Genomic DNA, 27140 nt, shown 5'->3' on the forward strand with positions numbered 1-27140 from the left:
GACCTATCTAGTAAAAGAGTAAAAGGGGTCTTCCAGGATTTACCTACTGAAGCCCTATTCTTAGAATAGGTCATTGATATCAGATGGGTGGAGGACAGACATCCCCCGATCAGACGTTTGGAGAGGCTCCAGGTGCTGGAACCAGGTTCCGAAACGTTACTGATCCGTCCACTGTGTAGTGGCTGGGGCTGATTACTGCGGTACTGCTCCTTTCCACTTGAATGCAGATGAGCTGCAATACTGCACAGTCCATGGATAGATGAGGCGTCTTTTTTGCAAGAAAAGCAAGCAGTTTTTGCAATTTTGAAGTAGTAAATACATTCTATTAGGCCTTGTAACAGTGACTACATCTCTCAAAGGGTCTGTCGGTAAGCAATCATGGGGTTTCTCAGGGATATATCTTGTTAAAGTTGCATAAAAAATGCAGCCAATTACTCCCATCGGGAATTGAAGTAGAGTGGGTTTAAAAAAAAAAATATTCTCTACATTTCAAGTAGAGTCCTAACCTCAGTATCAGTCCTAACCTCATTATCTGAGGAAAGGGATTTAGGGGTCATTATTTCAGAAGACTTAAAGGTAGGCAGACAATGTCATAGAGCAGCAGGAAATGCTAGCAGAATGCTTGGGTGTATAGGGAGAGGCATTACCAGTAGACAGAGGGAGGTGCTCATGCCGCTCTACAGAGCACTAGTGAGACCTCATTTGGAGTATTGTGCGCAGTACTGGAGACCATATCTCCAGAAGGATATTGATATTTTGGAGAGAGTTCAGAGAAGAGCTACTAAACTGGTACATGGATTGCAGGATAAAACTTACCAGGAAAGATTAAAGGATCTTAACATGCATAGCTTGGAAGAAAGACGAGACAGAGGAGATATGATAGAAACTTTTAAATACATAAAGGGAATCAACAAGGTAAAAGAGGAGAGAAGATTTAAAAGAAGAAAAACTGCTACAAGAGGACATAGTTTTAAATTAGACTGGCAAAGGTTTAAAAGTAACATCAGGAAGTATTACTTTACTGAGAGAGTAGTGGATGCATGGAATAGCCTTCCTGCAGAAGTGGTAGCTGCAAATACAGTGAAGAGGTTTAAGCATGCATGGGGTAGGCATAAGGCCATCCTTCATATAAGATAGGGCCAGGGGTTATTCATAGTATTCAGTATATTTGGCAGACTAGATGGGCCAAATGGTTCTTATCTGCCGACACATTCTATGTTTCTATGTTAGGTATATTTTTTGCCTTTAATTCGCCTTTGTCAAAAGAGGAAAACTCCTTGGACTTATTCCAATTTTTCATTCTTTTCAGGAGGATTTGCTCTTTTAAAAATACATACATCTAAACTCTGGTGTCAAAAGGTCAAAAACATAGGTTTTGCTGTGTCCTTGAGTTCTCCTTTTCCCATTATTACGTTTTATGTTGCTGTAAGTGACGGAGCCCGTTCCCCTCTGCAGAATAGGGTTAGCAGATACAAGACAGATTCCGTACACTGTTATTCTGAAGCTCAATCACAAACATCCAGAAGAACATTTATGTCGTTTTTTTTTTCTTTTCGATTCTTTCTTGAGGTGTAGTCTTTCTGCTCTGTGTAATAATAGTCCAAAAACTCAACTCAGCTATGGCTCCAACCTTTGTTTACGTCACATTTTGGTCTTTTGCTTGTGCAGTACGCCAGTCCTTCAGGGTGAGCGATTGTGAGGTCACAGGGGTCAATTAACAGACCGAGGGTTACTCTTAGTACTCACAGTTTGTAGTATACCCTAGGCAGGCGTACAGTCAGTGATGAAGAGGCTGGCACATAGATCCTCTGGGGCACTCTCTAGATATAGGGACCAGGCCGGGTGATAGGTGAGGTGCCCTGGGTGTTGAAGGTTTAGCGTGCCTGTGGCAAGATCCCTTACAGTTTGTGACGCCAGTGACGGTAACGGTGGCACACAGATTGTTAGGAGGAATAATGGAGGTACACACGATTGCAGTGAACTATAATTCTTCTTTACTAAACAGTTCAAACTATATACAGTCGTGGCCAAAAGTTTTGAGAATGACACAAATATTAGTTTTCACAAAGTTTGCTGCTAAACTGCTTTTAGATCTTTGTTTCAGTTGTTTCTGTGATGTAGTGAAATATAATTACACGCACTTCATACGTTTCAAAGGCTTTTATCGACAATTACATGACATTTATGCAAAGAGTCAGTATTTGCAGTGTTGGCCCTTCTTTTTCAGGACCTCTTCAATTCGACTTGGCATGCTCTCAATCAACTTCTGGGCCAATTCCTGACTGACACATTCTTTCATAATCACTTCTTGGAGTTTGTCAGAATTAGTGGGTTTTTGTTTGTCCACCCGCCTCTTGAGGATTGACCACAAGTTCTCAATGGGATTAAGATCTGGGGAGTTTCCAGGCCATGGACCCAAAATGTCAACGTTTTGGTCCCCGAGCCACTTAGTTATCACTTTTGCCTTATGGCACGGTGCTGCATCATGCTGGAAAATGCATTGTTCTTCACCAAACTGTTGTTGGATTGTTGGAAGAAGTTGCTGTTGGAGGGTGTTTTGGTACCATTCTTTATTCATGGCTGTGTTTTTGGGCAAAATTGTGAGTGAGCCCACTCCCTTGGATGAGAAGCAACCCCACACATGAATGGTCTCAGGATGCTTTACTGTTGGCATGACACAGGACTGATGGTAGCGCTCACCTTTTCTTCTCCGGACAAGCCTTTTTCCAGATGCCCCAAACAATCGGAAAGAGGCTTCATCTGAGAATATGACTTTGCCCCAGTCCTCAGCAGTCCATTCACCATACTTTCTGCAGAAGATCAATCTGTCCCTGATGTTTTTTTTGGAGAGAAGTGGCTTCTTTGCTGCCCTTCTTGACACCAGGCCATCTTCCAAAAGTCTTCGCCTCACTGTGCATGCAGATGCGCTCACACCTGCCTGCTGCCATTCCTGAGCAAGCTCTGCACTGGTGGCACTCCGATCCCGCAGCTGAATCCTCTTTGGGAGACGATCCTGGCGCTTGCTGGACTTTCTTGGACACCCTGAAGCCTTCTTAACAAGAATTTAACCTCTTTCCTTGAAGTTCTTGATGATCCTATAAATTGTTGAATGAGGTGCAATCTTAGTAGCCACAATATCCTTGCCTGTGAAGCCATTTTTATGCACGCGTTTCTTTGCAGGTCACCATGGTTAACAATCGAAAAACAATGATTTCAAGCATCACCCTCCTTTTAACATGTCAAGTCTGCCATTTTAACCCAGTCAGCCTGCCATAATGATCTCCAGTCTTGTGCTCGTCAACATTCTCACCTTAACAAGACGATTACTGAAATGATCTCAGCAGGTCCTTTAATGACAGCAATGAAATGCAGTGGAAAGTTTTTTTTGGGATTAAGTTAATTTTCATGGCAAAGAAGGACTATGCAATTCATCTGATCACTCTTCATAACATTCTGGAGTATATGCAAATTGCTATTATAAAAACTTAAGCAGCAACTTTTCCAATTTCCAACATTTATGTAATTCTCAAAACTTTTGGCCACGACTGTACAATCTCCAAACAGTTCCATATGAAGAATATTTAGTAGCAGGCAAGCTTTACCCAGGTGGCAGGTAGAATCCTAGCAAGATAACTCAGGGGGGATTAAACTCACAGATCAGGCTGTATTTTCTGCAGAATCCTGTCTGGCTTTCTCCAAGGCCCGTATGCCTAATAGCTGGCTTTATCCTTGGGTAGGGGAACCTCCTCCGGTATTAATTCTCTTGCTGACAATAAACTTCTGCCCCTCAGCTTTCCACTTGGCTGTATAGGATTAGCACTGCTCTGTACTCCCTCGGCTACTGCATGACTAGAGTCAACACTGGCCTCTAACACACACACACCCCCCCCCCCAGGTGGACTGGGCCTGTCTATATATACTAGGGGGTTCCCTAGCTCCCTCTACAGCTTAGGAGGAGAAACCACACCCCTAGCAGGCCTGGTACACAGGAAATGACATGAAAATATGCATTACAATACAATACAAAATACCATGCCCATGCTCCACAGGAGGTGGGGAACAACATGACCCAATTGATCCTTAAGTAGTGCCCACCTTTACGTAGTGGGACACTACACCTGTATTTCTTATTTTTTTAAAATTCTATAAAAACAGGTTGATCATGAAAATACACTTCTGTGATGCAAAGTGTATGGTGACATCTGCCAACAAGCTGGCAGCATCTATGGCAAAGTATATGTGGCTAGCACAGCAGTTGGCCAGTTTTCTTCTGCTTGTCCATGGGTTACTGCAATGGTTAGACACATAGAAGTGTGAACTGGGGCAACACAGTTGGTCAATAGTCAGCATCGTTATATTGCAATGATAGGGGTTCTGGGATTGAATTTAACTAACTGCAGCATCTGACTGGAGTCTGTAAGTTTCCCTGTGTCTCTATGTAATTTTTCCAGGTTGTCCGCTTTCCTCCCATGTGTCAGACACATACGGATAAGTTAATTGGCTTATAATTAAAATGGACCAAATGAGTGAGCCTACAAAGAAAAAATTAGAAGGCGAGCTCCGTTGGGGACATGATGTGCATGATGGAAATCTCTGTACAGCAGATTGTGTTGGAAGCATATAAGCAATGGAAATGACTGGCCCATGTTCTATTAGGTTAGGTTCAGATCTACATCCAATTACCAGAACTGCCAGATTCGGAATATGCTGGACACGGAAGATGCCTAACGGGCCCATTCACTGTAATGAGGTCTGTTGGGTTTCTGTCAAAGTAGTGCTGTGATATTTGGTCCATTTCTTCCGAGATTTGTGACAGAATCTCTTGACGGAAACCTCTTCTGCCGTTGTGAACCTAGCCTAAGAACAGCTGGATAATTATTAAATATAATTACGAATATCAGGTTTAGTTTTTAATACAAAGCGGTGGGTGGCCTTTCCTTAGGCAGTGCTTTAAACATTGGAGGTGACAAATGTGCAGAGCCTGTGGGAGGATTTCCAGACAAAAAAATAATAATAGTATGGCCACATAGAATATGTCAGCTTTCACTATGAAAGACAGGGAATTGGTGTAGGACGTCAAGGGTCTGATTTATTGTTTTTTTTAAATAATAAAGCCATCTGAAGTTAATTTAACAGAAATCTACACTGACTGAATTTGTGGAGACACTGATCCCATTACCCAATCTTGCTACGGAGTCTCTTCCAATAGTACAATTTGGAAATGTAGCCTATAGAGAAGGCCATGCACCCCTTTTCTAGCCTACAGAGTAAACAGTGGCAATCTGACTGGTTCCTATGAGTCAATTTGCATTATACGATTTTACTAGTTTTTCTAAATGGGGCCCAATGTGTATAAGGCAAGTATGATCTACAAAAAAAAAACAAAAAAAAAACACTGTTCTGTTAGAGAAAACTGGCAATGTTAAATACATAGACTAATACAGGCAGCTCCAGTAAGGCCAAGGCTAATTGGCAAGTTCATGGGGCTTTCTCTGGGCTTTAGGCCAAGCTCAGTGAACTAAGGATTTGGATGCATAAAAGAAATGAGTCAAGTACCACTAGGGAACCAGAGCGGTGGTAAAAATGCTAAAGAAAAAACATAAAGATTAGTATGAAACGGCTGGCAGGGCTGCTGAACAACTCACATCATTGCCATGAAGGAAACTGCGCAACTAACGTGTCAAGTGCATTTCCAAAAAGGTCAGAAGGAGTGAGAGTCTGCAGGTGAGAACATTTTCTGAGGAAACAAGATTATCTACTTAAATGATAATCTTAAATTATTAGATCCCATTTATTTGTAATCTCAATATCTCATCATTAAATCACCGTGTTCTTGAGACTGAAGGCTGCAATGCTAACTAAATGAAAAGTTATTCGCTTGTTAGCTGGATTACGTCTCCGTATGAAGGCAGTGTCCTATAAAACATCAGTAACACACATTTTTTAACATATCACTATCATTATTATATATATATTTTTTTAAAAGGGTGCAGAACGGAAAAAAAGTCAGATGCACCTATCAGGCCCTAATCATAATGTGATTAGACAGCACAATCTGTCATCGCAAATTGTGATCTTTCAACGTGTTGAAAAATCACGACTGCCCGATGTGCTCGTTCATCGGGTAATGGGCGGCAGTATTACACTGCCAGGTGATCACTAATAAGCGTTACTACAAATGCTCGCTAGCGATCATCTGGCAGAGAATCTGTAATACAGGCTTTAGGCAACCTAAAGCCTGTATATTAGAATAGGCTTATTAGAATTCCAAAATAATGTCATTTTGTCTTTTTTAGATATCAGATAACCAGCACCACCGGCAAACAGTTGATTTTTGCTGGGACACGGCTTGCCAGCCACGCATTTCCCCTGCAGCAGTAGTAAGGTAAAACTTTGTGCCCATTCAGATGAATGACGGCTCTTGCTATGCAAGAACGGAAACATTCTGCCAAAATAGGAGAAACCCGTTCAGACCAGCTCATCATTGTTGCTCAAAGAGATAGGGGGACCCAACTTTCCGCCCACAATTTTTTGAATCCAAAGCCAGGTACAGACCACAAATGGAGTACATGCGTTGAAGTACTTTATGCCACATTTATCAAATGTCTCATGTTACTTGATAAATTTGTCTTATCCTTAAACCTAACACTTTTGTCTAGAGAAGCTCCTCCAGTTTTCCTATTCCACCCTCCTCATGGAGAGATGGTGACTTTTTTGCTGCTTTTAAAAAAGTCTCAATGATAAATCTGGTGTGAAACTTATTAACATAGCTAACCACACCTACTTTTCCACCCACATTACAAAACTGGAGCGAGTGCAAAAAAAGTTGCTTATTTTTGCGACTTTTTGATGCCAGAATTCTGGAGCGAAGGCATGATACATCAGGGCCTGAGTCTTCTCTTTTTGAATCCACTCCAGATTTTGGCTTAAAAAACACAAAAAAAAAAAATGAAAGTGGACAGGGGTGGTCTTCATGAGAATGGCTCTTTAAAGAAAACCTTTTGGTTTTGAATTCCCTACTACCACAAAAAGATATTTAAAGGGAATGTGTCATCAGAATATGACCTTTTGTTTAAATCATGTTTTTATGTTAAAGATAATTTTAAAGAATTTCTGTAATATTTGTAATTTTGCATGTCAATGTCTATATTAACCCCTTAGGGACCGGGCTCATTTACACCTTAAGGACCAGGCCATTTTTTGCAAATCTGACCAGTGTCGCTTTATGTGCTGATAACTTTAAAACGCTTTGACTTATCCAGGCCATTCTGAGATTATTTTTTCGTCACATAATGTACTTCATGACACTGGTAAAATGGAGTCACAAAAATAAATTTTTATTTATAAAAAAATACAAAATTTACCAATTTTTTTTAAAAAATTGGTAATTTTTAAGTTTCAATTTCTCTACTTCTATATTACATAGTAATACCTCCAAAAATAGTTATTACTTCACATTCCCCATATGTCTACTTCATGTTTGGATCATTTTAGGAATGATATTTTATTTGTTGGGGATGTTACAAGGCTTAGAAGTTTAGAAGCAAATCTTGAAAATGTTCTGAAATTTTCAAAAACCCAATTTTTAAGGACCTGTTCAGGTCTGAAGTCACTTTGTGAGGCTTACATAATAGAAACCACCCAAAAATGACCTCATTCTAGAAACTACACCCCTCAAGGTATTCAAAACAGATTTTACAAACGTCGTTAACCCTTTAGGTGTTCCACAAGAATTAATGGAAAATTGAAAAACAAGTTCAAAATGTAACTTTTTTGGCCGATTTTCTATTTTAATATTCTTTTTCCAGTTACAAAGCAAGGGTTAACAACCAAACAAAACTTAATATTTATGGCCTTGATTCTGTAGTTTACAGAAACACCCCATATGTGGTCGTAAACTGCTGTACGGGCACACGGCAGGGCGCAGAAGGAAAGGAATGCCATACGGTTTTTGGAAGGCAGATTTTGCTGGACTGGTTTTTTCACACCATGTCCCATTTGAAGCCCCCCTGATGCACCCCTAGAGTAGAAACTCCAAAAAAGTGACCCCATTTTAGAAACTACGGGATAGGGTGGCAGTTTTGTTGGTACTAGTTTAGGGTACATATGATTTTTGGTTGCTCTATATTACAGTTTTTGTGAGGCAAGGTAACAAGAAATAGCTGTTTTGGCACAATTTTTTTAATTTATTTACAACATTCATCTGACAGGTTAGATCATGTGTTTTTTTTTTATAGAGCAGGTCGTCACGGACGCTGCAATACCTAATATGTGTACAATTTTTTTTATTTATGTAAGTTTTACACAATGATTTCATTTTTGAAACAAATAAAATCATGTTTTAGTGTTTCCATAGTCTGAGAGCCATCGTTTTTTCAGTTTTTGGCCGATTATCTTAGGTAGGGTCTCATTTTTTGCGGAATGAGATGACGGTTTGATTGGCACTATTTTAAGGTGCATATGACTTTATGATCGCTTGCTATTACACTTTTTGTGATATAAGGTGACAAAAAATGGCTTTTTTTACAGCGTTTTTTTTTTGTTTTTTTTTACGGTGTTCACCTGAGGGGTTAGGTCAGGTGAGATTTTTATAGAGCAGGTTATTACGGACGCAGCGATACCTAATATGTATACTTTTTAAATTAACTTAAGTTTTACACAATAACAGCCTTTAAAAAAAATAAAAAATGATGTTTTAGTGTCTACATATACTGAGCCATAGTTTTTTGCGGGATGAGGTTCCGGTTAGAATGGTACTATTTTGGTGGGCATACGCCTTTTTGATCGTTTACTGTTGTACTTTTTGTGATGAAAGGTGACAAAAAAATTGTTTATTTAGAACAGTTTTTATTTTTTATGGTGTTCATCTGAGGGGTTAGATCATGTGATATGTTTATAGAGCCGGTCGGACGCGGCGATACCTAATTTTTTTTCTCCCTATTTTTTACCAATTTTTTTGGGGAAAACTTTCTTTTTTCACTTTATTTTTTGTCCCACTTTGGGACTTCAACTTTTGGGGTCTGATCCCCTTTACAATGCATTGGCTGTATGAGTAATACATTGTGTAATACTAATACAGCTTCTGGCCTGTGAGATCCAGGGGGCTGGATCTCACAGGCTCGTGACCGTAAGGCAGCGCGATGCCTAAGGAAGGCATCGCGCTGCCTTCCATGCCATCGGTTTCCCCGCAACATGAAAAGCCGCAAACCCCAGGTCTGAATTGACTTGCGGTAATCACGGAACCCCCCCCCCCCCCCCCGCGCATTGTCCCCAGGTGCCTGCTCAATGATTTGAGCAGGCACCTTGTTCCGATCACCGCCCCCGCCGTGCGGCGGTGATCGGAAATACATAGGACGTACAGGTACGCCCTGTGTTCTTAAGTACCAGGACATCAGGGCGTACCTGTATGCCCTATGTCCCAAACAGGTTAAAAAAAAAGAACACAAAAAAATATATAAAATCCTGCAGTTTTCGCACTGGCCAATAATCCTAATAACAGGTGCCACCTCTTGGTCAATACAGATCACTTTACTGCAGTTATCGGCTTATCATTACAGGCAGTATTAAAATGACAGATATCACCTATACAGTGCTGCCCAAAATTATTCATACCCCTGGCAAATTTTGACTTAAAGTTACTTTTATTCAACCAGCAAGTATTTTTTTGAGGGGAAATAACATAGGTGTCTCCCAAAAGATAATAAGATGATGTACAAGAGGCACTATTGTGGAAAAAAAACATTTCTCAGTTTTTATTTACATTGGAGCAAAAAATACAAGGTGTTCCGCACTGTGGAAAATCTCAGAGAACGTGGTCGGAAGCCAGAAGTGACACCTGTGCTGGCCAGGAGGATAGTTAGAGAGGTGAAAAAGAATCCAAGGATCACCACCAAGGCCATCCTGGTGAATCTGGGCTCTGCTGGTGGCAATGTCTCAAGGCAGACAATCCAACGGACACTGCACACTGCTGGGTTCCACGGATGCAGACCAGGCACACAAAAGCTCGCTTGGCCTTTGCAAAAGCTCATCTGGACAAAGAAGAAGACTTCTGGTCTTCTGTGTTATGGTCAGATGAAACAAAAATTTAATTGTTTGGTCACAATGAGGTTATCTTCATTTGGCGTAAAAAAGGAGAAGCCTTCAACCCAAAGAACACCATCCCCACTGTCAAACATGGTGGTGGGAACCTAATGCTTTGGGGGAGGGGTTTCAGCCAATGGACCAGGGAACCTAATCACAGTAAACGGCACCATGAAAAAAGAGCAATACATGAGGATTCTCAACGACAACATCAGGCAGTCTGCAGAGAAACTTGGCCTTGGGCACCGGTGGACATTTCAGCATGACAATGACTTAAAACACATAGCAAAAGTGGTGAAGAAATGGTTAGCAGACAACAACATTAACGTTTTGGAGTGGCCCAGCCAGAGTCCAGACTTGAATCCAATTGAGAATCTGTGGAGGGAGCTAAAGATCAGGGTGATGGCAAGAAGACCCTCCAACCTGAAACATTTGGAGCTCATTGCTAAAGATGAACGGGCAACAATACCTGTGGAGACATGCAAAAAGCTGGTCTGCAATTATAGGAAGCGTTTGATTGCTGTAATAGCCAATAAAGGCTTTTCTATTGATTATTGAGAAGGGTATGAATAATTTTGGACTGGACACTTTTTGCTCAAATGTAAATAGCTGAGAAATGTTTTTTTTTCCACAATAATGCCTCTTGTACATCGTCTTATTATCTTTAGGGAGACACCTATGTCATTTCCCGTCAAAAAATTACTTGCTGGTTGAATAAAAGTAACTTTAAGTAAAAGTAAAAATTTGCCAGGGGTATGAATAATTATGGTCAGCACTGTACATAGATTACACAGGTTCTACTCCCTCCTGACTGCTACACAGATCACAGAGCATGCCTAGAAGTGAATAAATCAACTCCTGTCCATTGTATCTATATCTCATGATGGCTGCTGTAAAGCATCTCTCTAAATGCTGTTAAGAAAAGCCCTGGCAATATGGATGCCTCATAATCATGTTCAGGAAATAGAATTTTAGAAAAATCTGTAAAACGGGTAAGAAAAAAAAAGAATGTGTTGCTATCTGGTTTTAACGGGCAGAAAAAAATTCTGGTAACACATTTCTCTATGGGAAAGAGCACCAGCTACTGGTTTATGAACAAAGGTAGAAAGAACTGCACAAATTAGTACATGGCCCCTGCCCTTCCTTCTCTAGGGTAACCAAAACTGAGTGTGTCTACGGAAAGCATTCGACTGAAAGTAAATTTGATCAAAATCCTTTCTAAAAATGAATGGCCTAAAGAATAATTACAAAAATAACTACAATTCAGAAGTTTGTTTTTGCTTGTATAGATTTAGTGTATGCATAAACATTAGTACATGAATATACACCTACAGTTCTCTTCACGCCCATTACAGAGGCAATAGTTGAAAGTTGGCATGGAGTGCATGTAAACCACTTAAAGGTTTATTCAAAAAGTGCAGAAAAATCTGATATTTTGGCCAAAACTTGCTTTGGAATAAAGCCCTGTGTTTTTATTTATATATATTTTTAAATTTGCAGTATGATTTTTACTCTGCAACTGATCTAAACAGATGACGAACTGGTGAAAAACTACCACCACCCATTGACTTGACAATAAAAAATAAATAAAAAAATAAATGACCATGACTGAACCAAGACCTGTAGAAATTAACAGGATTCACATACAAGTGGGATAGCACCGGTTATAATAAAGTGGGGTGCCACTGGAGGGGTTCTTCAACCATGTAACCAATAGTGTACCAATTTTCTTAAGTTCATTAAGTAAACAATCAGATTTAGTTCTCCTATTATTTCACTCCAGCTAATGTGTACCTCAGAAGCTCCCTGATGCGACTTGACAAAGGTCATTCTGACCGTCACCTAGTTATCTCAATTTACCCTTGGATTACCCTACAGCCGGGATGAGCAACCTTCGTCACTCCAGGTGCGGGAAACTGCAACTCCCAGCATGCACACGTTCTTGGCTGTTCTCAGAACTCCCATAGAAGTGAGTGGAGCATGCTGGGAGTTGTAGTTTCACAACAGCTGGCGTGCTGGAGGTTGCTGATCCCTGCCCTACAGGATTCATGTGCACCTCAAAGGGAAATCACAAACGAAGATGATTATCTTTATAGTGAGCTTTCCATGGTGTAAGGGGCCCCAGAGGCCCCAGGAGTACTAGAACAGTACAATACGTGATGACTGGGGTTCTGGTACAGATGAAGCTTCTGATCCAGCAGCATCAATACACAACTTATAGTAAAATAAAGTGACTGTACGTCCATCACTTGGCGCGTAAAATACAGCAATGATCTTTTTTTTACTTAACGACTTGTGTTATCATTACATAATTTAGTGCCACCATGAGGACCATGAATGGATCATTAGACCGGTTTGTGGATTATATTAAAATTCCATTGCAGTCGTAGTAACAACCTCGTGATGTTAAATATTGCATTCTTTTTTTGGACTGGGATTTTGGCAAATGCTTCTATTCAAGGCCAAATATTGCCATATGTTTAAAATATTGGAATTAAAATCTTGATAACGTTTCATTGCTTTCTTAAAATTGATCACTGTAACTCATGATTTACACTACTGCCAAAAGCGGCGTGTTCCAGATGGTGAGAGATGAAGAATCTGGCAGAGCGAGTGCTTCAACTAGGCAAAACCAGAATTTACTTATTTTTCTGTAAATTAATTCCTTAAGGAATCCTGAAAGTTGTATCTCACAGATAAGTAAGATACAGGCTTTTATGCAGAATCGACGTGAAAAATAACCACCCATTATACACTCTGGACATGCAGATATTCATTCAGTGCACACACGTGTTAGGAGGCAACCAAGCAATGCCCTTATTAATTTGTACAGTTTGAAGATCTACTCATAGTTGGTGACGCATGGTCTTGTATTTAACCCCTTCCTGCACAATAAGGCATAACGAAGGCACCGGCTTAGGAGCTACATCACCAGTGAGCAAAGGTAACTCTGATCGCAGCTGTTCAAGCCCTTAGATAACATGGTCAATAGTGACCACATCATCTAAGTGATTTAAAGAGAGAGGGGGCTCCCTCTGTACCCCCCTGGCCTAATCCCTACTACCAAGATGCGAACATGCGACGCTAGCAGGGTCTAAAAAGCAAGAGTCCATTCACATGTCCGTAAGTGTTTTGCGGTCCACAAATTGCTGATCCACAAAACATGGACACTTGCCGTGTGCGTTCCGTATTTTGCGGACCGCACATGGCCGGCCCTATGATAGAAATGGCTATTGATTGCGGACAAGAATAGGACATGCTCTATCTTTTTTGTGGGGCTGCGGAATGGAACTTCGGATGCGGACAGCATATGGTGTGCTGTACGCATCTTTTGCGAACCCATTGAAATGAATTGGTCCGCACCCGTTCCGCAAAATTGTGGAACGGATGTGGACCCAGAAGAATGGACATGTGAATGGAGCCTAAGTGTAATACTGACAGGTAAAATACATTACAATACAGAAATAAAAATTTATTGAAAATCAAAAAAACAATATTTTAGGTTAAAAAAAATCCCTTACACTTTATCCAGTCCTTTAATATTGAAAAAAAATGGAAAAATAAAATATACTACAAATAACTGCCATTGTCGCATCCGTAACAACTCGATCTATAAAACTCATTTTACACGGTGAACATCATAAAAATAAAAATAAAAATAACGTCCTCACACAGCTGCCTCAACATAAAAATAAATGTAATGGGTCTCAGAAAATGGTGACACAAAAAACTTTAAATAAAAAAGTGATTTCATGATGTAAACAAACTATATAAATTTGGAATTGTCTCAACCCAAATTGTATAAATTTGGAATTGTATCAACCCAAATAATAAAGTTATCATTTTGCTAAACCCGCACTGGGAACCCCATAAAATGAAAAATAGAATTCTATAATTTGACCACCTTGCCTTCCAAAATTCAAATAAAGTTATCAAAAAGCCATATATACCCCAAAATAGTACCAAAAAACGACGGCTCTCTTTTAACATCTGCTGTGTTAAACATGGATTGAAACAAAAAATCTGAGAATAGAAAATAAAATTTCATTTTGCATTGATTCTTGTGAAACACCTGAAGGGTCAACAAACTTCCTAAATGCCATTTTGAATAATATGAGGAATGTAGTTGTTAAAATGAATAAAACAGGTTTTAGAAATTTTCTTGAAATACTTAAAAATACAAGGAGTTGTCCAGTAGTTTAATGCTGATGACCCATTCTCAGGATAGGTTACGAGTAGGGGGTCCTACTCCTGGCACCCCTGGCAATCCGCTCTTTGAGCGCCGCAGCCTCTTCCCAGGCCACAATTGACGTCACAATCATCGTTCATGGCCTAAGCGTAGCAGAGTCCCATTTGTGATGGGGCTGAGCTGCAATAGCAAGCAAAATGGCTATCCAATAGACGGCTCTGAGCTTGGTAAGCTGCAAGGAGAGCGCCACAACCTCTTTAAACAGCTAATTGGTGGGAATGCCAGGCATCAAACCCCCACAGATCACTAACTGAGGACAGGTCTTCAGTATTAAACACTCGGACAATCCTTATAAAGGTGCGGATAGACAAACGATAAAAAACATGGGATGTATTTACTGTTTTTGAGCCATAATCCATTATCTAACCCTCTGCAATTCCATTTTCTACCTGGCCAGAGCCGCACATTTTTTGTAAAATTCTAAAACCACAAGCACTCTTGGTTTTATGAGCCTTTAGGATATCAGAAGGTACAGTCTTCACAATTGACATTTAAGAGAGAGCTACCTAATGCTGGAAAAACGCTTTCCATCCAGAGTGATTATACCTTTGGCTGAATACACGGAGAAGGACAGCGTACGGCATGTTCCAGCAATTACATGCACAGGGATGTTCTGTAGGCTCGATGTGCTTTGCTAACCTGTCCAAGGTCCCAGCACATACACAGACATTAGCACTTTGTGACAGACTCATCACACACACTCTCCGCATTATTTGATTACTGGTGGTTTATGATGAAATGGAATGTAATAAAATTGCTCAGATACTTGCTATCTATTTTTTACATTCAGACACAATACTTATTTGGCTGCCAAGTGGTCTCGTTCTGGATGGGTTGAATACTTTAAAAGAAAAAATGTTGGTTTACTGACAGTTGCAAATCCTAGAATGTAAAACCAGAACAAAGAGTCTATTGCTATGGAACAATAGAAATCGTATTTATAGCTGTGCTGTTAACCCATTGGGGTAACTGGGGCAGACGCAAAAAGTGGAGGGTCCTTGGGCAAAACAATGCCCTGTTAACTAAGTGAAGGGCTTCCCTTATACATGTTTATGTAGACCTCTTTGTAAAACCCCTGACTGGTGTGCCATGAGAAACATTAGTGTAGCCCCACTACTCTAATGTACACAGGATTAGAGATCATGCAAAGTGTGAAAGTTTTCCCCTATCCACAGATCCATGGTGGTCTGACAGCTGGGACACAACCAATGTAAAAAGCAAGAGTCCGATATCCCTGATGGAGCAGCAGGTTGAGCATGCACCCTTCTGCTCAATTCATTCAGAGAGTACAAATCTAGATTATGTCCGACAATCTCATAGAGAATGAATGGAGTCACAAGGCATATACTCAATTTGCCACTCTATCAGGAAGGAGACATGGGACTCCTATACTCAGTGGGGGTGCCATCGGTTAGACCCTCCTGATCAGTTTAGTTTATCAAAAGGAAAATTTTCAAACTTGGCACAACCTATTTAGGTAGCACAGTTAAAGGGGTTTTACCATCTTGACATTTATGTCACATCAACAGGATATGCCATAAATGTCTGATAGGTGTGGGTCCAACTAGAGCACTGCCATAGATGGAGAGCAAGCCATGCATGCATGGCCACCCCTCCATTCACTGCTATGGGACTTATCAAAATAGTCGAGTGCTCTTGTTTGGCTATTTTCAGAAGTTCTGTAGCAGTGAATGGAGAGGACGCTGCAAATGCATGGCATGCTCTCTGCTCATGATGAGGCCCCATTTGTGATATACGAGCTGGTGCCAAAGGTGGGACCCAACAGGGGCAAACTGGCCATAGACCATATAGGGAACCTTCCCGGTAGGCCAATGCCCAGGGTACTGCATGAGCCCTCCTCATGTCACCATCAGCCATGGTAAGTAATGATCTGACACCACAACTAGAGTAGGAGGACAGAACGTGGCAGCTAGGGCTGACTCCCACAGAGGAACAGCTTCTGGTGAGGTATTATGTGTTGCTGGGGCAGTATTTTGTGATGGACTGTGGTATTTGGCTCTGCTGGGGTAGTATAATGTTCCGCAATATGGTATTGCTGACCTACTTATGTTGGCCCCACCTTCTGTCAAATTAGACAGACTACAAAATGGGGCCAGTTTTAGTTTTTTTGCAGGGCTACTTTGAGTTCCCAGACCAACCCTGGGACCCACACCTGAAGGACATTTATGGCACATCCTATCAATATGCCATAAATGCCCACCTTTAATTTTATCATAAGGTGGAAATGAGTCAAATCACTCATGTAAATTTGCAAGTGTTGGAAGAGGAAGGAAATTAGATTGTGGGAAAAGGCCAAATTCAGAAACACTGTGGGCTTAAGAGTCTAATGGGTAGAGCGATTCAATGATTGACAGCCTCTACTCCATGAACGTGAGAAGGACATACCCAATGGACTTTTAGGTCTAGCATTAGAAAAACATGGTGGCTTTCTGCCAAAACCGCACCGCAGGTTGTGAGTGGTACTGCAGGTCAGCCACATTCACTTAAATGGAGTAGCTGCAATGTCAGACACAACCCAAGGGTGGGCGATGTTTCTGGAAGAATTTTCTAATCTTGTACAACCCAGTCAAATTAATGCAACTCATATTGACTATTCCCCCCCAAAAATGCATCTATCTGTTCAGTTGCTCCTTCACCTACCTGCAGGTTGTAAAGAACACTCAATGCGACAGGCTCCCTTTGATAAGCAAATTTACATTCAGTCGGCTGACTACAAGATATCATGCAATGGCTACCATTGTACTTCCTGATGTTCGGGCGTGACGAGAGCCAATCAATTATAAACTTGATCAGCGCTCGTTTGCATTGGCCTATCACACTTGCCAATGAAAAGTAAATAGGGGAAGAACGATCCCCAATTCAGTTGTAATGAAAATTATCAGCACATCCCTGATTACACGGGCCAATTATCAAGAAATTGCATTGCTACAAAATTTATTCCTGTTTGGTCGTCCGCTTGATTCAAGAACTACTGGACGGAACCCATTATAATCAATGGATTCCATTCTGCGCCATTCGAGTCAGCTGTGTTCCAAGTCAGGCCCTTCTGTATTTGTCGTCATTCTGCTCCTCAAATAGCAGTGATGTGACCACTGCCTTAAAGCTATCAAATTTCCCTTTTTTCTGTGGTCTAACCTAGATTAAGAATTAATGAATATGAATGTGGACAACAATTGGGTATTAGGTTCTTTGCTATTTCTTGCTGCTTCCTGGCCCATACGGAATCCATTTACTACAAATGTTCCCTACGCATTTCTGCACTAGGCACCACAGACTTAGAGGCACGGATATCTTTCTGCTAGTAATTACAAAACTGGCAAACCATTTTACAGTTTCACAAAGAATGAAACGTATTTAGCCTGTAGTGCTTATAGTACGTATTGCTCACCAGACAGGTGTGCCTCAATAATTCTTGCTCTTTGGAACTATTCATTCTGCCTTCAGTGATTTATGTTCAGGAAAAGTGAGCCAGCAAAGAGAATTGGTAGAGAAGTGAAATTCAATGGAAAATCGATAAGAAGAAAGCTACAGCTAAGCTTAAAGGATTATTCCTATTTCATAAAGTAAGGGCATATCCTAGCTGATCTGTGATTGGTGGGTGTCCAACCTCTACCTCTGTGACCACCACTGATTCAAAGGGGGCACTCAACCAGTGCTGTGGCCCCTTCACAGTTTTTCCCTGCACAGCGGCGCCCCGGCCAGCCGAAGTGCACAAAACTGCAGCACAGTTCAAGTGAAAGCAGTTCTTGGCACAGTGGGTGGCCATAGTACCACAGTGCAGGGGAAGCTTTGTAAAGCACGGTCAGTTGGGATGCCCACCAGTCACAAAGTGATGGCATATTCTAGTGGAAGATGGGAATGATCCTTCATCCCACCAAATGTTTTAGAAGTGACAGGGAGTGAGGACATCTTCTCTTCCTTCACCGTGACCACTATACAACTGGGTGTAACTCAGAATTTAAGGGGTTGTATAAGATTTTTTTTTTATTATTCAGTTTTTACCCTATTCATGTGAATAATTAAAGGGGTTCTGCAGTTCTTTTTTACAGATGATCTATCCTCAGGATAGATCATCAGCATTTCATTGGCGGGTGTCCGACAATTGGGACCACTGCCGATCAGCTGTTTGAGAAGGCAGCGGTGCTCCAGAAGTGCCACGACCTTCTCGCTATTTACCGCCAGCCCAGTACGACTAATATCACTGGCCTGGGCGCGGCTAAGCCCCGTTCATGGCCAGTCATACTAGTCGTGACGTCACTGGGCCTGCGGTAAACAGAGAAGGCCGCAATGCTCCTGGACCCCCTGCCGATCAGATGCTGATGATCAGTAAAAAGTCATTTTCATCTTTATATCAGTCATTTTTATCTTTATATGTCTGGGAGAGAAATTACTACACTGCCACAAAAGAAGACATCAGAACTATACAGTGGTTCAACAAGATATAATATTAAGGAGATTAGCCCATCCCATATATTGTTGGCATATCGCAAGGTCTCACATCTATCTCTAGAATGGAGCCCTCAAAGTGAAGGAGATCTGACAACTCTCCTTCACTTTGTGGCTTCCATTCTAGCAATAGGTGTGGGACCCACACTTATCAGACATTGGTGGCATATCTTAGCAATGTGCCACTAATATTGCTTCCAGGACGACCTTTAGTGAAAACCTTTATAGCTTGAGACCATAACTCTATTTTGTTCAACATAATAAAAAAAAAATTAAACAATAGATCATTTTCTGATCACACATTCCTCGTTGATAAAGAGATAAAAAAAAATCTAATGGTTGAGGGTCTTACTAAAGATTTTGCATAGGACCATGGAACACTTTAACCATAGGATTCACACTTGGCCCTCAAAACTATTTTGCAGGTACTCTGAACCATTTTTAGCATAGAAGTAGTTGAAGGCGTGGGTTGTCGATTTAGGCTAAAAATCCCACAAATTCCTTAACAATTAGAGACAAACAGCATACTTGGATTGGAACTTTGGGTTTTAAAAAGTCCTATGACCTAAGTGATGAATGTGAGAGATAAAATGTTTAGGTTCTAAGCTCAAATGGAACATCTTAGTTCTTGGAAGAGGTCTGCTCATGACGTTATGAACCTCACGTTCTTTTCACTTATAACAAGGGCTTATTGTATTAGGAACACTGAAGAACATGGAAGGACTTCTGCAATTTCAAGCCGAACTGTAGTTATCCACAGAATTGGAACTGAAAACATATATAGCAATAAACAGTGAAGTAATCTATGAAGTGTTAGAGGCAATGAGTCTCATGTGTTAAAAGCATCTCTGAGAAAAATAGGCCTTGTTGTCCATGGCAATCAGCAATGGTTCCCTTTTTATTTTTCCACTGCAGCTTAAGGGCTCATGCACATGACCGTTGGCTGTTTTGCGGTCCACAAATTGCAGATACACAAAAACGGAAACTGGCAGATGGGTGTGCTGTCCGCATCTTTTGCGGCGCCATTGAAGTGAATGGGTCCACAACCGACCCACAAAAAATGTGAATCGGATGCGGAACAAAAATACATTTGTGTGCATGAACTCTAAAGGGGTTCTTATATAAAGTTATATAAAAAAAAAAATAAAGCAAGTTTTAGGGGGAAAAAATTATATTTCCTCCTAATTTCCCTAGTTCTGTTCTGGCCATTTTTTGCCATGCAGTTGCAGAGCTGTGGGTGCATGTAACAACAATCTCTGAGGTTTTTATCATGAACATTTGTGGGTGTCAACAGACTGCCTTTATCCTGCTCCTGCTCTGCAAAGTGAGTGAATAAACTTGCTGCCCTGCCTGCAGTCTGACTTCTGGGACACTTTTGTGTGGGACTACAAGTCCCAGCTGTACAGTACAGTAACATTGCTGATAGACAACTCTCTCTACCTGTTCTTGTGCAATTCTCTGTAGAAACGTCCTCAAAGCCAGCAGAAGAGTACAGAGGAGAGAACTCCTCCAGTCTTTGTAAGGGTGAGGAGGGTGGGAGGATCCTGTGCACAGCATTTGTCTTTTCACTGCCTGGAGAAGAAGAAACCCTGCAGCTGCTCAGTACCTGAGGCAGAGCCTCCAGCCCTGAGTCTGTGCTGCTGATGGTAGAAGGGGATAAACTATTCTGAAGAATCCAGTGGGAGGGAAAGACACAGGGCAGACAGATCAGCCAGCAGATCGGGCAGTGCAGGGGGCATGGCTTATCCCTCCAACCAGCCGAGCTGTCAAAGAGACCTTCTATGCACAGAGGCACACCTGCTTCCGCAGGCTTGTGCAGGGAACATCATCAGAGCAGATAATGTGAAGCTCAGCTAAGTAGAACAGGGCCACTGTCGATGAAGAAAGTTATAGGAACAGGACAACGGAAAGGTCGGATTCAGCACATAACTGAGCTGAACAGAGGCTACGGACCCCATAGACTATAGTGGGGTCCGTTAGGTTTCCATTCAAAGGAAGATTTTTGAAGCGGAGACAAAAGTCCTGAATGCACTACTTTTGTCTCCGCTTCAAAAATTTTCCTCTGAGCATAGGCTGAGTTATGTGCCAAATCCGTCCTTTCCGTTCTTCTGCTACTATAACGGAGCCTTAGAAGGAGGCCTGAGGACTTGGAACTGATCGGAAGGGGCTATGTGGATCCCCAGCAATCAGATACTGATGGCCTATTCTGAGGACAGGCCGTCAATATCAAAATCCCAGACAACTTCTTTAACCAAACTTAAAGGGACCCTTATAATGCCCCCCCCCCCCCCCCATCTCCCAGGCACCTGCGCCGCTCCGGATCCCCACACGGTAATGCAGGATTTGGAGTGACACAGTGCCAAGGAAGCAGGGTAAGTATAACTTATATGAGGTGCACGGGCATTTTTTTTTTTGGGGGGGGGGGATCAATTTAGCGGTTCAGAACCCTTCATCAATAAATGAATAAATGGAGAAAAAGCTAATCAACCTGCAGCTAACATAGGCATCCAAAATTATAACAAAAAAAAAGGGCTAATCTATCTAAAATATTAGGTAATATACTGTGGATCTAACGACAGATGATCACTTTCGAGGCTCCTCCTTATCCTCTATAATACACAATATTTCATTGAAGAGAATATGAGGTGAAAGTAAAAAATATCTTTTCTAAAGCCTCCAATAATGGAACCCAATCAAAAGTGTCTCCAGCACTTGGGCAGAGCTTTCCATCACTTTAGGTACGTTTCCCTTTGCAACTGGAAACTCAACTGTACTCTTTGAAGTCCGACTAAAGCCATTAAACTGTTACCCTTCGGCCAATAACTCACGGATCTCATCAATTCGGCCTTTGAACTTCGAGGCTGCTGCCACAGGCTTATTGTAACGTCGTGTTGCTGGCACTTGCCACCTCCATAAAAAGACGGTATTGAGATTTCTTTTTTTCCTCCTTCGCTCACGATACATGATACGGGAAGTGAAAAGATTGTCATGTCGAAGAATGTGAATTGTTTATACCGAGAAAAGTATTTCATTTTAACAACATCTGTTGAAGTTCAGTAGGAAGCACTTTATAGCACGAAAGCTGCCACATCTGAGAAGCAGACTGGCCTTTACCAGGAACGACTGGATTACACGGCTGACTTTTCTCTGTGACTTTCCTCACTTGGTACCACTTACGTGCGTGCTTTTAAGTCTGGCAATGGTGCCAATTCTATTCAATGTCATGTATTATTTCATTGAGATCTTGATTGCCTCTATTTGCCAGCCTCGCTGCCCTTGTGATCAACATGGTTTAAATCAAAAGGTGACAAAAACCAGAGCACGGCATTTCACAGAAAATCAGTAAACGAGGATTTTTTTCCTTTAGAACTTTAGATTTTTATTTTTTTTCCAGCTTTGATCCAAAGTAGCATCAACAGTGCTATGTTTCAGATGCTTATAGTCAAAGTGAAAAAATAAATAGGCACGTTCTCCTTTTTTGTTTCATTCAATAAAGCTAAAAAGACCATAATCATAAAAAGGTGCTCCTGTCAGATCCTTTGTTTGAAGTAGGAGCCTGTAGGAAGTAATGGCATCACGCAGATTTACACCAGACAATTATGACAAAAAGAACCGCTTACACCCGGTGACACTTGTGTCATGTCACTCTACATCTGCCTACAGGAATAATAATGATCACATAGAAGATTATTATTAACAGGGTCAAAAAAGTCAGAATGGGCCTAGAAATTTGTTACTAGCAACAAACTTTTTGGGCTTATAATTTTGCAAGGCTACTAGAAAAGTTTAAGGCTATGGACACCTTTGGGGCAATGTTTTTTATGATTCCCTTTTACTAGTTTTGGGCCAAAAAGCATTTTTTTCAACTGGTCTTTATTAAAAATGTTCAACCGTTTCTGAGATACAAGGGTTAAAAATCAGTCTGACGGCTCACATGTACCTCTCCTCTCTGATCTCCTGACTGCATAAGGCTACTTTCACATCAGCGTTTTCCTTTCCGGTATTGAGATCTGTCATAGGATCAACAAAACCGGAGGAAAACGCTTCCGTTTTGTCTCCATTCATTGTCAATGGGGAAAAAACTGAACCGAACAGAACGGAATGCTCCAAAATGCATTATATTCTGTTTGGTTGCGTTTCCATGCTGGACACAAAACCGATGCAACCAGAGTTTTTGTGTGGGTCATGGAAAACTGATCAAGAAAGATCCAGCATGAAACACAATGTAAGTCAATGGTGCTGGATCTGTTTTCTCAAACATGAGATCTGGCGCCCATTGACTTACAATGGTTTTAGTGCCGGATGCGTCATTTTAGAGATAATACAACTGGATCCATTCATTTTTGCTGATCCCCAAAAACGCTGATGTAGCCAAAACCGTGCACGCCTGGATACCGTCCATTCATTTATCTGAGACTGCTGAAAATAGCCGTGTGTTGGCTATTACCGGCAGCCCCATAGAAGCGAATGAAACTGAATGTGCTCTTCATTCATTTCTATGACTCTTCCAAAAATAGCCGAGCGTGTTCACAGGGCTTTTTTCGGAACGCTCATAAAAAATGAACAGGGAGCAGGCAGCACATGCACTTTTGGGAGCCCGTTTTAGAGGTGGAACCCGCACCTATCTGACTTTGATGGCATATCCTAGTGATATGCCATCAAAGTCCCAGATGAAGTATTTAAATTAGGATTTAAAGAGGTTATTTCAGAACTTAAGACAGTGGCTAGAGCTGGAGCTGTAAGAATATCTATGCATTATACGGATAGATTACTGATTTGAAAAAGCACCTTGTAATAATTAATTACTCCTGTGGTGGCGCTGCAATAAAACCGAACATTTGCAACCAGGTTCCAGTGAAAATTACTGCAGACCCCTGGGGATACCAGAAGCATTCCTTAGGGACTGTGACTACTTGGAGGTGCTGATTTTCTTTACATGTGCAGCACCAGTCAGATCTCAGCATGAGGACTGCACTGGAAATGTTAAATATTCAGAAGTTCTTGTAGCATTATTAAATGAACTAAATAGAAATAGATTTGTTATGACACATAAGACTGCCCAAGATGTACCCACTTTTTTTTCTTACAAGAGGTAATTTTAAATTTTTTACCACCAGGCGGTAATTTTCACAAAATATACTTGAGCTTTACTTACTGATAAATATCTTTCCTCAAGACACTGCGGCTAAGAGGGTTGTCTGCCTGCGGAGCCATGGACACAGAGGCGATCTTTAGCACTAGTGTATCTTCACTTATATTCTGGTTTGCTAAAAAAAAGAAAAAAAAAATATGTAAAAGACTTATTCAGCTTAATTTAAAGGATCTGTCACCACTCCTGAAACGTCTGCTTTAGCAAAAAAATAAATAAAAATTCCACACTAAATTACAATTCTGGAGTTCCCTGCATAGTCTGACATTGTCCAATCAGTGCTGCCAGTGTCCGACTGTACAGGGACACCCCCTCCCCCCCCCAAATGGTAACACCCAGTTGGACCTAAATTTATAACCATCTAGCTGGAATAATAGAGGAATGTCACAACATAGAGTCATAAGCATAGATGCTCCTTAATTGTTATTCCATGAGGAATGCAAGTAGTTACTAAAACAGACATGTTAGGAGAGGAGACGCAACCATAATCATTTTAGGAGTGCCCTAACCCTCCATGCTTGCTTCTTCAATAGTACAACATAGTGAAATTAGTGTTAGGGCTAATTTACATGGTCTGATACTTAAGGGCCATTTAAACTGGCTGAGATTCGTACAGATAATCGCTAACGAGATTTCATAAAAAAGGCAGAACACTCGTTCATCGTGTCATAGATCATTTATGCGGTCACAAAAATAATTGTTTGCCGGCAGCAGATAATGCTGTGTAAACTGCTACTGCTGCCGGCAAACAACTAGTCGGTACTGTGGAGGAGATCGCTGCATGTAAATGCAGTGGTCTCCTCCACCAGTGAGCAGGAGACTGTTGGGAAGGAAGGCTTCCTTTCTGACAATCTGCTGCTGTATCGACCCAGGTAAAGGGACCTGTTCCCAATCACTGCCAGCTCATTAAAGCGTAATTTACACATAGCTATTCTCCCTGACAATCGATGGTTTTAAGTGTCGCATATAACGTATGTCGGATCACCAGTCAAATGTGAGTTCTGCTTGTTTGTCGGGTGCAGTTATTGAGAATGAGCACTGTAGAAACATTGGTTACTAATAACTGCCCTGATAAGCTGCCCATGTTAATGGACCTTAAAGAGGGCATGCCATGACTGATGTAAAAAATTAAAATCAGACATCATATAGTACATGACAATTCCTTTATTTTTTTAATTTTTTATACTGTAGATTTTTATTAGCACATAGCGTGCAAATTTTCAATAATACAGAAATGAAGAAAAGGAAAAAACATGAAATGGTATGACATAGCTCAAACAGAGTCATTTGGCAGATCATATGTGTTTGGTAAAGGACATAAGCCCCAGGAGGGGAGTGTGGGGAGCTACGGGGGCCCGCTGCCATAGAAGGGTGTTCGGATGAACCGGGGAAATCCAGAGTTTTTCGATTTCTACCCATTTAGTGTATGGCTGTTGGGACGCCCAAAAAGGAATGACATACAAATGAGAAGCCCAGTGATAGTGCATGACATTAGGGACCGATAGGTCGCCTCTATCTGTCGCCGCGAACATAACCTTATGGGGGATGCAGTGATGTTTACCTTGCCATATAAAGTCGAGAATGGCCTGTTGGAGGAAGCGTAGTTCTGACACAGGGATTCGTACTGGGAGTGTCTCAAAGTAATAAAGCAATTTTGGGAGGAGGGACAGCTTCACCGCTGCTATGCGGCCTAGCATTGATATGTATAGGGGTTTCCATTTTGTGAGGAGGGATACAGAAGAGGGAAGGGAAGTTAGTGGAGTACAATGAGGCATACGTAGGAGTAATATGAACCCTTAGGTACTTCAGCGTGGTGGCCGACCATCGATAAGAGAAATTGCTCTGAAGCAATCTTAGTTCACGGGCGAGTATAGGTTTAGGTAGGGCTTCTGACTAAGAAGCATTGACCTTGTATCCCGAAAGGTCGCTGTAGTGAGTTAAGGCTTTTTGTAGGTTTGGTAGTGTAATGTGGTGATTGGTCAGGGTGAGGAGGACATAGTCTGCATAAAGGGGCGATCTTAAATTCCCTGTCCCATACTTTAAGTCCCTGAATGTCAGGGTTCAGTCGTATGTGTGCTGCAAGGGGTTCCATACACAATGCACAAATAAGCGGTGAGAGCGGGCAGCCCTGATGTGTACCATTAGAAATATTGAACAGAATAGAGGAACTGAAGGGCAACTTGACAAGCGCCGAAGAGGCAGAGTAGAGGCTGAGGATGGCTTGCAGAAAGGGTCCTACGATACCGAAGGTTCCGAGGGTTTCAAATAAGAAGAACCAATCGAGTCGGTCAAAGTCCTTTTCTGCGTCAAGGCTAAAAATAACTGTGGGGTTCGAGGTACGCGGCACCACATCAATCAGGTCAACAGTGTTCTATCCGCCTTGTCAATAGGGGATAAACCCCACCTGGTCCTTGTGCCCACACATTCAGGAGAGCGGCGAGAATATGGGTGAAAATTTACAGCTCTGCGTTAAGAAGGGCGATCGGTCTATGGTTAGCGCAGTCCTGAGGGTCTTTACCCGTCTTGTGGATGACAGCATAGACGGCGGGATTGGAGAACCCAGTAGAAATGAGTTGAGTAAGGCCAGGAGACGGGGGGAGAGTTCTGATTCAAACGTTTTGTAGTACAGGTCTGTGAACCCGTCAGGTCCCGGAGATTTGCCTAGGGGGAGAGTTTTAATCACATCCCTGAGTTCCTCGGCTGATATAGGGCTGTTCAAAGAGGCGACTGCCTTCAGAGAGAGCTTGAACAATTTAAAGAAGGCTAAGTAATTACGTATGCAGTGTAGGGGGGTGGGTGCAAGTGTTTGTCAGCAAGATTATACAATTTAGAGAAATAACCGAAAGCATTAAGAAATCGCGTCAGGGTGATATTGGGGACAGCCAGCTGTGTCTGTGCGTTTGGAGGCAGCATCCCTGTAACTTACGGGCCAAGATAGTGTGGGCTTTATTTCCTTTTTCGTAATATCGCTGCTTGGAGTAAAGCAACATACGTTCCACAGTATGCATGGAGGCATCTTTTAGTTTAGCACGGGCCTCCTCAAGCTCCCGGAGAAAGGAAAGACTCGGCCTATGGCTTAGTTGGGTTTGTAGCGAAGTAATTTGTGCCGTAAGTTCCCGAACCCGGAGTGTTCTGTTTTTTTAAGTCGCGAGGTGAGTGCAATACATTGGCCCAGAACTACCGCCTTTCCCAGAG

General features: G+C 41.6%; 1 protein-coding gene across 4 annotated transcripts in view; it reads right to left on the reverse strand.

Moving 5' to 3' along the window:
• The window catches only part of VPS13B (vacuolar protein sorting 13 homolog B), a 1020896-nt gene that overhangs the window by 393782 nt on the left and 599974 nt on the right, over positions 1–27140 (reverse strand). For all 4 annotated transcript variants that reach the window (XM_040432419.1, XM_040432415.1, XM_040432418.1 and 1 more), the window contains exon 30: positions 23952–24063. In XM_040432419.1, coding sequence (XP_040288353.1) covers positions 23952–24063 — 112 coding nt within the window. The remainder of the gene's footprint in view (positions 1–23951; positions 24064–27140) is intronic.

The sequence above is a fragment of the Bufo bufo genome, chromosome 5, assembly GCF_905171765.1.
Source record: "Bufo bufo chromosome 5, aBufBuf1.1, whole genome shotgun sequence".
Lineage (NCBI taxonomy): Eukaryota > Metazoa > Chordata > Amphibia > Anura > Bufonidae > Bufo > Bufo bufo.